At 47.9% G+C, this 11,754-nt stretch overlaps 1 protein-coding gene across 1 annotated transcript; it reads right to left on the minus strand.

Moving 5' to 3' along the window:
* Nucleotides 1–3,396: 3,396 nt before the first annotated feature.
* On the minus strand, nt 3,397–11,369 carry DMRT3 (doublesex and mab-3 related transcription factor 3). Its single transcript, XM_058823949.1, has 2 exons — nt 10,931–11,369; nt 3,397–4,361 (listed from the first exon to the last, which is right to left on the minus strand). Exons 1-2 carry the CDS (start codon nt 11,367–11,369, stop codon nt 3,397–3,399), a joined length of 1,404 nt encoding a protein of 467 aa, XP_058679932.1.
* Nucleotides 11,370–11,754: the final 385 nt, after the last annotated feature.

An 11,754-nucleotide genomic window follows, 5' to 3' on the forward strand; every position in this document is an offset into this window, starting at 1 on the left:
CATACAACAAATATTGCAGAGGTGGCCCTTCAGACCCACAGGCAGGGTAAGTCAGGGACCCCCAGAAAAGCAGCACAACACCAGCAGGGACAAGGCAAGGGATAGTTTGGCACAGGACATCCCCACTGTGCTGTGCTTACCCCTGCTGTCCCTCTGACTGTTCCCTTATCTATGGGTATGAGAGATACTGCAGAATGTGAGCATCACACTCGGGCTCTCCGCGGCATTCCTTTGAGGGAGAAATTATTATTGTTATTGTTTACATCATTGTTGGCCTTAACCACCTTGCCAGAGCTAGAGGTCAGCTAGTGGGGATTTGGCAATGTGCCTCTGGAGCAGCTGCCAGCCTCTGCAGAGCCCACTGCACAGGTCTCTGGTGGGGCTCCGACCTGGACAAGATGACCTGTGAGCAGAGAGAGCTTTCTGAGGCATTTCCCAGAGAGCTGACAGTGAAATCACCTGTCTGACAGGAGAAAAAGCTGTCCTGGGGTACCCAAAAGAGGCTCCTGAGGGGCTGCTCAGGCAGGGGCAGAAGCTGTGCAGAAGGCTCGATGCTGAAGGTCTCTTGCTCCAAGAAAGCCACAGCTGCACTGGTGTCCAAAAAAACACTTAAAAAAAAAACCCTTAAAAACCCCAACAACCCGTTGGACTCTGAGATCCTACAGAGACCTCACCAGGCTCAAAGCATCCTTACTGATGTTTGAATTTTTTTTTTTTTTCTTTATTAGGGGTGTTCCTGAGCATCAATGCTTCCAGCCTCAACGCTCCCCATCCCGATGCGCTCTCTTGCTCAGCACGAAGCAGCTGCTCGGACGGGCAGATACCCTTGTTTGCCACAAGATGGAGCAGGAAACGCAAGGCTCAGGAGCAGTCGTGGTCAAACAAAAATCAGTGTTCAACATGAAAATTTGCATTACTTATTTCGAACAGAGATATATTTACTTAATTTAAGGAAAAAAATTGTCGATGGAGTCAAGAGTTATTTTATAACACAAGAGACAAGGATTATTTTAACTTGTTTCTTTTTTCAGAAAAATGGCTTGTCAAAAGAGATGGAATTTTAAAAATCATACAGTCAAATTTGCATTTTTCACCACAAGTGTGATAATAGTTCATTCCATGTTAGCCAAGGGTCATCTTTCTTTGAAAGATGTGTCCCAATGCCAGGATGCCAAAATTCATATTCTCTGAAAACCCACAGACCATAGAGGGTATGAGCTTTTGCAGGTATCACAATTTGATCTTTCTGCTGAAGATGATTCAATATCTGTAGCAAAACAAGCACACAAACAAACAAGCAAAACAAACAAAAAAACTCCACTAAGATTTAATTTAAAGTATAGGGGATGCCTAAGATTTCTGCAGGCAGGAAATCTGCCCAAAACTGGAGCTCCAGGGCCTATCTGCTCTTATCTAGCCTTTGACAACTTCTCAGAAATGTGTCAGAGCAAAGCGTTTCACTGCCACCTGCCTTTCTCCTTGCAAGACCTATTTTACATATTACTTTTCTCTCTGGGGTGGCTGTAAGATGAATTTGTTCACAAATGCCATGTGAATGCAGGCAAATCTGTCAGCACACAACTGAAACCCTGCATTTAGGGAAACCCCAGATGCTTGCACATTTATGTTTCCGTAAGTGAATTCATTTTTTTCCTCCCTTCCCCTGCTTTTATGTCTTCGTAGCATAATCAATAAAATGCTTTCCTGAACAGGTTGGAAAGTTATGCAAGATAAAGTATCTTTCAGTTAATTTATCCCCGAAGGAAAATAAAGTCATTATTTTATTCTCCTTTTTGTGCGTATTCAGTACCTTTATAAAATGAAAGATTCATCATGTGCACAAGACTTACAGAACATGAAATGCCAAATGAGAACACAGGCATTTGTATCAACAATGACGCCAGATAACGTGCCTGATACACTTATATAACAGTTTTAAAGCCCATCTGCTTCAGAGTCCAACTTCAGGGTGGCCTCACCTTTTTTTGAGGTGTGGGACTAATCCCCAGACCTGAAGGACCAAAGAGACATTTCATCTGCATTCAGAGGTGTGTTTTGTAAAAAGTCAATTGTCAAGCATACATAGTCACTTGTGAACAGTTGAAAAAATGACACTAAGAGCTTAACAATCTTCTAAGTGGACATTAAACTTAGAGGCATTCCTCATCAGAAGCAATTCCTAATGTTACTCAGACACACATAAGATATGCAGTGTAATCAACGCATGCAATCATGCAATAAATTGTTCAAACCATTACTTTTCTAGGGGGAAAGGGGAGTTGTCATTTGGCTAAAAATTATTTTAAAGAAATGCCCATTATTACATCCTATTTCTGGTTCTTTTCTACTTCTACAGAATAGGAAAAAAAAAAAGATGCTTCTGAAGCATTGGGAGAGCCTTTTGTTTTCTGCTTTCTGTGATTGTAGCAAGCTCTGCTTTACTCAGCTGAGCTTGGAAATATCTGCAGTACAAATACAAGAGACCTCAGCTTCCCTGATGACAGCTTTTGCCTAATCTCAGTTGCAAGTTACAAGTCAGGGAAGCAAAACCAAGACTTGGAAAAAGAGGTTCCCCCTGACTGCAGCTGCTGGAGCTGGACATTTTAACCCCGGCTGAGAACTAATCAGCTCTCTATCTTCAGAACGTTATTTGCCCAGTATAAATTTCATAAACCAAGATCATCATCTTAGTTTATTTTTCTAGAGTCCTTAGCATGCTACATTAACCTGACAATGCTTAATCTGGTGTTCATTTCACAATACACTTCATGCAATTCACAGCTGTAATTGGTTTTACACTGACATTATACATTTTGACCTAGCCATGGGAAAAGAATAACTCTTAATAATATTTCTCTGAAAAGTGTCCAAGCTCAAACAGCACAGAAGCAGCTCATGCTAGTTGCATGTGTGTATTTCTTTCTTCTGCCTTTTCTTTCACTGCAAGGATGATCACTGGCATAAGACTATAAGGTCCTTGTTTTAGTCCATTTGCAATTGAACTATGTTTGCTTGATTTCTTATGTCCTGAGGAGTTCTCAATTATAAAACAGATTCAAGTATTCTAGTTTAACATCCCCATTTTTCTGAGTTAAGGAACAAAGTAGACCTTGGGCTTCTGTTTCCATTATGAGTCTTCTAGAGTCCCATAACTGGCAGCCATAAAGTCTTCCTTTGCAACACACACTCAGCACTAAAGCCAGAGTATTGCTATTTGGCATTATCCAGTGAAGTGCAAGAAATTAAATAAGTTATGTCTTTATTGCTATAGTACAATACCAAGCAACTTTTGAATACAATTGCAAGAGTTTCGTAGAGCACATGTCCCTCCTCTTAGGGACCAGTAGTTCAGCTGCACTGTGAGTATCGCTTAGCTGTCACATGTCAAACGTCAGTCTAAGAAGATGTGTTGAGTATTCTTGAGTCTGAAGAATCAGACCTGTCCTCATATTCATCTTCTGTGTAAATTGGTTGCTTAGACACAATTGGGCATCCGTCATCAGGAATTGAAATCCTAGGATCTTCTGACGAGCGGGAAGGAAGAACAGGCGAGCTTCGGAAAACAGTGGCTGAGTTGCCAGAGAAAGGACTGACGTACTGGGACCGCAGCTGGTACTGCTGCTGCAATGTCATGGTGTTCCACAGGGTGACGTCGTTGGGCAGGAATGGGCTGGACTGGTTTCTTGCCAAAGTGTTCCTCAGCATCAGCGGGTAGCGTGGTGGCTGAGGGAAGGGGTGCTGCAAAGGTACGGCTAGAGGATTTGGCACAACATTACTGGAATCAGCAGAGAACCTCAGAGTGTCGGGAACCCTAAATGCCGAGCCCACAGACCACTTGGAAGATGAAATAGGATAGGAACTCAGTGTGTGTTCAAAAAGATGGCCATTGGAAGGCAAAACAAGACCATCCGATTCTGCAGAAGTTCTCTCTCCACTGGCCACTGAAGACCGGCTGGACAGGAGAACCTCTACAGCACTCACCAGGTCACCGCCACACCCCTTCAGGATCAACTCTAGCACAGCTGGCTTTTGGTTAGGGAAAATCTTTTTCAAGACTTCAAGTGGGGGTCTGTTTGCTTTCAAACTGAATGGTAAAGAAACTGTCCCAGAAGGACCTTCTATCAGGAGGTGGTTCTGCTCTGGGTGGTACTTGGGGCTCTCTGGACGGTTCTCTGTGTTCCCACCATTTTTCTGAACTGCAAAACCAACCTCATCCACTGAAACAATTTCAGGGCTGTCAGGGTTGAAACAACTTTTGGCTTTAGTCATGTCTGGGGAACTCCTTTGGTCTGTGTCTTTGTCACTGTAGGTCTCGGCATTGTCTGCTCCACTTGTATCACCCAGCCGCTCCTCATTCACGTCTGCAAAGAGAAGTCAGAGAAGTTAACAGAAAACTGAGGCCAAAAGCTTTTACAGAGATTTGAAGATGCTGTCTTCTTAAACTTAACAGACCAGGACTCTAAGGGGGAAAAGTGCTTTTTTTCTCAGAGATCCTGCAAAAATTAAGGTATCTTTGCAACAAGTCATGAGAATAAATCTGGAAAAGGATAATGTGATCTGATCTAGACATACTCTGTCTCATTCTCCCATGTGCAAGCAAAGAATGTGATCATTTTTCTGCTGCATCAAAAGTGCTACATCTATCCTTTCTCACTGGTTACAAGGCAGTAACACACCACCCAACTGCAAGATTTCTCAGAGGAACTTCAGCACTTTCACATCATAATCCTCACTAGCACCATCTCATTGTCTGTGAGATGAAGAGGGCACTTAGGAAATGAAAATTCCTCTGCAGCTCCAACAGCATTGACGGAACCTCTGCACTATGACTACAGTCTAAAGGTTTAAACAGTCTTCAAATAAATAAATAAATGTACTCCGGTTCTGAAGAAACTGGTCTCTCCCACAGAAATCAGTTCCTCCCACAGCAAGAATCGCAAATTTTCCTTTAAACCGTTAAGGATGTCTGATGCCTTGTCCCATCAAAACAGATATTCTAGAAAAGTCTGGTTTGGAGAAAACATCTGGAAGGCATTTGGTCCAACATCCTCTTCAAACTGGGAGCAACCTTAGACAAAGAGTAGGTTGCTCATGTGGCTGCTTAGCTGAATTTTAAATAATTCCAAGGAGGAGGAATTATTCCTCACAACCTCTCTTAGCAATTGTTCCAGGTACCTTGCTTTCTGTGTACTGAACTAAGAAGGATGAGAGCTGAGTATGGAGGTGAAAACAAGCCCATTGACCATCCTGTCTCCAGATGGACACTCAAAACTCTTTGGTAATGCCTGACCCGAGTATGGAACCCTTTGAAATAAGACTGCTTGTCAGCAAGCAGAAGGGAAGGATGCTTGCTTATGCAAAAGAGGATCAATGTATTTGCTTGAGATTGTACATCGTTATTTCCCAAGAACACACTTCTGCTGGCTTTCCTCATTGAGCACAGTGTTTACATTCATGGGAAGCAACAATACATGGAGAGAGGATTGTTGTCTAAGCTGCGGCTGACAGTCTACTTTAGCCACACAGGGTAGTGCTTTTGAATGCACAAATGAGAAGGACTATCCACAAAAAACAATACAGCTATTTTTCCAAGCCCCTGACAAATACCCCAACTAGATAAAGTTACTGTAAGAAGCAAGCAAAGGTTCCTAAAATGTTCTGATGATCCCACCTGCCCAACTGAGATGGAACCTGTTAGAGGTGTGCTAGCACCTGAGCCTCACTGCTCACCATCTCCGGCCTTCCTCTCACGGCAGGAACAGGCAGGGCATCTTCTCATCAGTAAGTGGGCTAAGTTTAACATTTAACAGATCAGCATGAAAAAAATACTTTTAATGGAATTTATCCAATAGAGAGAAAGAAGTCAGGATCTGAGCCAGCCTAAGCTGAGCAAGAAGCCACTATGCTCACCACAGTGGGAGTTATAAACAAAGAAGAGATCCTGGCAGAGCACAGCCTGACAGCGTGTGAGCATGGCAAAGGAAGATTCTCCTCATGAGGATGGCTGTGCCTGGCAGAAACAATGAGCCATCCTAAGAGATTTGGGATGCTGCTAATTTGGGCTGTGGAAGGTAAGTGTGTAGCTTAGGAGTACAGATGCTCTTACAAAAACCTCACTCCTTTCAGCAGGATAACCCATTTTGGGAACTGTTTTTTACACCGGTTATGCTGCCTGTTGAGTGCAAACAGGAAAGCAGTAACTCTGCACATTCTATATTAGTGAGGAGGCCATGTACATTTCCTCTTTCTCATACGTTCAGCGCATCAATCAGCATTAGCAGCCAAAGCAGAATGCAGAAATTGCTTGCCGATAGCAAACTGGCACCTGCATCCTTTTGAGGAGGTGCTAAGATACTGGCATAGCTCACCCTTTATTGAGAAAACGTGAGACTCACGCTACCTTTCCATTCTAATCCCTTCACTATGCATTTATTACAAATCTTGGTGAATATTTATATGTCCAAGGCTTAGTGGGCAGTCTGAGGACATTAAAATACCTTGTCCCTATCTTGACAGAGTTAGAGAGGCTGTTTAAGGAAGATGATAGCCTTAATTTTCACATAAATAAAATGTACTGGGGTGACTATATTACCATATTACCAAACGGACTGAAAGCAAGGAGAAAGTATTTCAGAATTACCTCATGCTCGCATTTACAGTGTATCCTTACGGGATGAGGCAAGTAACGCTGTGGAGAAAATATGTTAATTTAAAAAACCAACCAACCAACAAACACTCCCAGATCAGGTGAGGTATCTCAAATATATTCCCTGGTCCTTACAAAATGTTATTTTCAGGATATTTCAGATTCATTTACTGTATCCTTTAAAATATCCTTGTGAGGCTTGCCTAAAAAAATTTTCATCAGATTCTGAAAACTCATCCCACTGAATTTTGCCTCTTTACCATCAGCAGACCGCACAGATGCTGGGCTTTAGCACAGGGGCAGTCTCCTCATACAGCACAGGTCACAGCGGCGCGTCTCACTGGGCTGCTACACTCCCGGGGACAGACCCGGAAAACGAGATTTCGTTGATTTTAAAGTCGCACGGCAGCTGGCGGCTCACCTGGCCGGCCCTGGGGCTGCCCTCGCTGGGGGCTGCGCTTTAACTGCTTTGAACACCCCCTTCCCGCCACGCTGAAGGCTCGGGGAGGATCAGCGTGCTCCGGGGAGTGTCCCCAACCCTTCGTGGGAACCGCCGCCACCGGGTTTTTCATTCGTTTAAAACTGGCCCAAAAATAGTCATCGTCAAATAAACAAAAATTTGTGAAGATGCAAAATAGTCATCGTCAAATAAACAAAAAATTGCGAAGATACATTGTGAATGTCCCTATGTGGACACTGAATTTTAGGAATATTATATGCATGTATTAATTACAAATGCTTGTATTTTCAGGTATAAAAATAATTTGGTATTTAGAACATACTGCTTCTCTACCAAAGCTTTTTTCCTTTTCATAATTCATAAGTTTTACATGAGGATATTCTCGGTTTCAAGAATGAAATCTCGTCCTCAGATATTTTTTACGTTTTTGGGCCTTTGGTTGTTATATTTTGTCCTGTGTGAGCTCTGAGGATTTTTGCTGTATTTCTGGTGCTGGCGGTGTTTGTTTGGTTTGCTTATTTTGGGGTTTGGGGGCGGTGGTGTTTGTTTTGTCTTTCTGTTGGTTTTTGATTTTGGGAGGGTTGTTTCTTTGTGTGGCTCTGGGGTTGGATTTTTATGTTTTGTTTTTTATGGGGGGGTTATTTTGTCATGTGTGTGTGTGTGTGTGTGTGTGTGTGTTGAGGCTTTTTTTCCCCCAACAACTTCTATTTCAAATTGCCTGCATTTAAGTATCCAGCATTTGTGATTCCTAGGGAAAACTAAGGAAACTATTTTCCTACTGATATAAAAGATGGGGAGTATTCATCAAATAATACACATGCAGGGAGAGATACCAGCCCAGATCAGAGATGCAGGGCAAATGCAGATATGCATGAAACAGAACAGTGGGAGAACTGTACATGCATTTACAGTAAAATACAATACGAATTCAGCACAATATTTACCACAATTCTTCTTGACTATCTATACATTAATAATCATGGGTCAAATGTTGTAAAGCGGCCAAATACAAGCTGTTTAAGTTAATTACTTGTCTGGAAAACTTGTTCTAATATTTTGGAACCAAATTCCAAATTTGCTTCTTCGATATCCCACTGCTGAGTTCCTGTTAAAACAGCTTGTTCTTTGATTTTTAGGGCAGCTCTTTTCTGAACAGATTTTCTTGTATCTTGAAAGTACCTGCTTTTTTCCTTAGTCGTATTATTAGGACAGGCTGATACAGAACTAGTATAACTGCACATAAAGCTAAGGCTTTTGGTGGGGGCTTTTTTGTTTTCTTTGGGTTTGATTATTTTACTTTTGCTGTCTGTTTGGAAAGCGGGGTGTTTGTTACCTAATTTTGTTGTTAGGGCTTTGTTTAGGTTTTGGGTTTAATTACTTTCACTTCAGACTTTCTTCCCTATATTCGAAGATCTAAATACTCTGTAGGAAACTAAACACAGTACTCAAATTAACACAGAGACAGATGCACTGCATTAAGAAGCTGGCTCTGAAAATATCAGACAATGAATAAGGCATTATATTTACAAATCTTGGTAACTACTACTAAGACAAATATAACACGCACTCCTGTGGGCAGGGAAAGTTCATGAGCACGATATCAGAAGGAGGAATCATTCCAGGTTAGCAGAGACAGATGCAACAAGGGTAATGCAACAAGGGTAGTTTCAGAACTTCGCAACTGTCCCACTGAAATGGCCGATTGTAGCAGGAACAGAAGCAGACAGATCTGATTTTACCATACATCGGGAAATATCCCTTTGGCAGTGAAAAACTTTTCACGAGAATAACGTCCTCGGGGAGGAAGGGGTTGCGTGTGTGCTTTAGAAACCGGGTGGACAGGAGGCTTATCCTCTGTTTTTACGGCGATTTTAATACAGTTCATGGAAAGAGAGGAAAGAGAAAAGCCTGCCGCTCAGAGCACGCAGGATAACTGGAAATAAGCAAGTCATGTGGTTAAACAGTGTCTGGTGGAAGGCGGCAGCAGGAACCTCTAAGGAGACCATCTTCCACTTTGCTCTCATGCATTCTCATGTTCATAAAAAGTGGGGAGAAAAACCCGTCTGTGACAATCAGGGACGGGGGACACGCGGGTGAGGTCTGAGGGACCAGAAAGGCTCCCCGGTGGTGCCGGCGTGCCCCGGTCCCCCCAGCCCGGCCTCACCGCGGGCGGGGACGGGGGCAGGTGCAGCGCCGACGGCCTTGATTTATGAAGATCTTCGTTATGTTCTGTAGTTTGTTTGTTTGTTTTTTCGCTCCGTAAAGCTATTATCAGAAAGTGCTGACTGGCTGGCAAGGAAGGATTTCTCATCAATACACTTTGATTGTATTTTGCAAAGAAAATGCCGGTTGCTTGGTAACATTTCACTTGAGCCTGACCTTCCCCAAAAGTTATTGCTATCAGATTCGATTTACACTCTCCTCCCGTGATTACTGTAATCTTTTAAACCGGGAAGTTCATACATCAGGGTGAAGGAACGTTGAGCGTGCAAGTTAATATCGCTCCTATCCGGCAGATTTATATGGTGCTGGCGGATGGGAACTTTCATTTTCTCGAAGAAGCAAGGCGGGTTTTTCCCCTTCTCTCGCCACCACCTCGGGCTTATCCCCCGCTACCTCCGCGCAGGGAGGGGGCCCCGGCCAGGCGCCGCCGCCTGTGAGGAGAGCGGAGAGCGTCTAGGACCAGTGTGGAATTTGGGGAGAGACCCCCATGCCTGGCCCTGGGCCGAGATGTGCGGGAGGGGGCTGCCGGAGGGCAGGCAGGGGGCACCAAGGGCCGGAAAATGGGAAGCGGGTCCCAAACCACCGGCATCGTCGCCAGAGCGTCGGACTCAGCCGTGTCGCCGCCTCGGGCCCCGTGTGTGTCCGCTGCGGTGCTGGAGGAGCAGAGCCCCACGCTGGGGCCCTGGCGGACTCCTCCGTGTCCGGACCGGCCCTACAGCCCACACGGGCCCCAGCACCGGGCTCGCCACTCTCGTCCCGGGGCACCGCGTAAAATTCTGTCACAACTCGTCAGCGGAGCGCCCTGGGCTGGCAGCGGCCCGCCTGCCGAACATCCCTATCGTGAAAGACTGTCAGCTCCGGCTCAGACAATGGACGGAACGCGACTGCGGTTCCGGAGCGTTAGTTTTGCCTCCGGCAAGGTGCACTACGGACAGGTCGCGTTCACAAGGTGCCCACTGCCGGTGGCAGTTTCGGCATCCCCCACCTCTCCCTCACAAGCTGCCCCGGACGCGACCCGCAGGAACAGGCCTGCGCAGTGAGGCTGGGTTGCCCCGCTCATCCCCTGCCAATACTCCCCTTTCCCCGGTCGTCATAACTTCGCAGAAGCCTCCCTGCTCCTGGCGCCGCTTTTGGTCCGAGGCTCTCTATGCAGGTCCTGTCCCGGACGAGGTCCCGCAGCCCGATGTCCGGGGTGCTGGGAGCCGGACCGCGACTCCGGGAGAGAGACCGGGAGAAGCAGGAAGACACACTGCTGTGATCCACGCGGGAGGCGGCCCCTTCCCGGCGGACCTGAGGAACGGGCCCCGAAGCGGCACGTCGGGGAGCCGCTTGGCAGCCGCGACCTTTGCGGGTCCCCTCTACTCGTCTCGGTGGACGCGATTCTGGCTGGCGAGCGGGCCGGTCGCTTTGCGGCTCCATGCTTTTTAAGAGTGACAAAGTGTACCCGACGGAATTCCTCTCCGTTCCCTTCCCACGGAGCCCGTCGGGTGAAAGGGAAAGCTTTTTCCCTCGTTCCGGCCCCATTCCCCAGAACCGAGAGCCGGGATCCCAGCCCTCCCTTTCCCTCCTGCCCCGGTAGCGCGGTGCCGGCCCGGCCTCACCTGCCTTGGGGAGCGGCCCCGGGAGCGCGGGGGGCGGCTCGGCGGCCCAGCGAAGGGCGGCGGCGGCGGCCAGCTCGGCGGGGGTCCGCGGCGGCGCGGCGCAGGGCGACGGCCCCGGCGGCGGCGTGGGGGGCTCGGTGCTGCCCGGCGGCCCGGGGAGGGAGCGCAGGGAGTCCGGGAGGAGGCTCTCCAGGCTTTCGTTGGCCTGCTGCCGGCGGAGCGCCACCTGCGCGGCCATCACCCGCTGCCTCTCGATGATGAGGATGCACTTCTCGCAGGTGCAGTCCTTGAAGCGGCAATAGCGCTTGTGGCCCTTCAGCCAGGACAGCACGCCGTGGTTGCGGCACCGGGCGCACTTCGGCGTCCGCTGCAGTGGAGCCCGCGGCGGCTGCGACACCGGGCCGCCCATGTAGAGGTACGGGGAGCCATAGCCGTTCATGCCCGCGGGAGGAGCCCGGCCGGCTCCGGCGTGGAGAAGGCCTCAGCGAGGGCGGGCGAAGGCCGGGGCGATGGAGGCGGGCGGCTCTGCCCGCGGGCTCTGCGGGAGGCGCGGCTCAGGCCCAGGCCGGCGGGGAGAGGCACCGCCCGCCGCGGTGGCACGGGCGGGCAGAGCGCGGCCGCCGGCCGGAGCGCCACTGCCACTGCCGCTGCCCGCGCCGCCCCGCTGAGCCCAGAGCCCCTCCGACCGCCCCCGCCCCCCGCCCGCCCCCCGCCGCCCTCCTTCCCCGGCGCCGACAGGGGAATGGAGGGAGAGTAAGATAGAGGGAGAGAGGGAGGGAGGGAGGGAGAGAGGGAGGGAAGCGGCGGCGGGGGGGTCCCTGCCC

The sequence above is a fragment of the Ammospiza caudacuta genome, chromosome Z (genome assembly GCF_027887145.1).
Source record: "Ammospiza caudacuta isolate bAmmCau1 chromosome Z, bAmmCau1.pri, whole genome shotgun sequence".
Taxonomy (NCBI): domain Eukaryota; kingdom Metazoa; phylum Chordata; class Aves; order Passeriformes; family Passerellidae; genus Ammospiza; species Ammospiza caudacuta.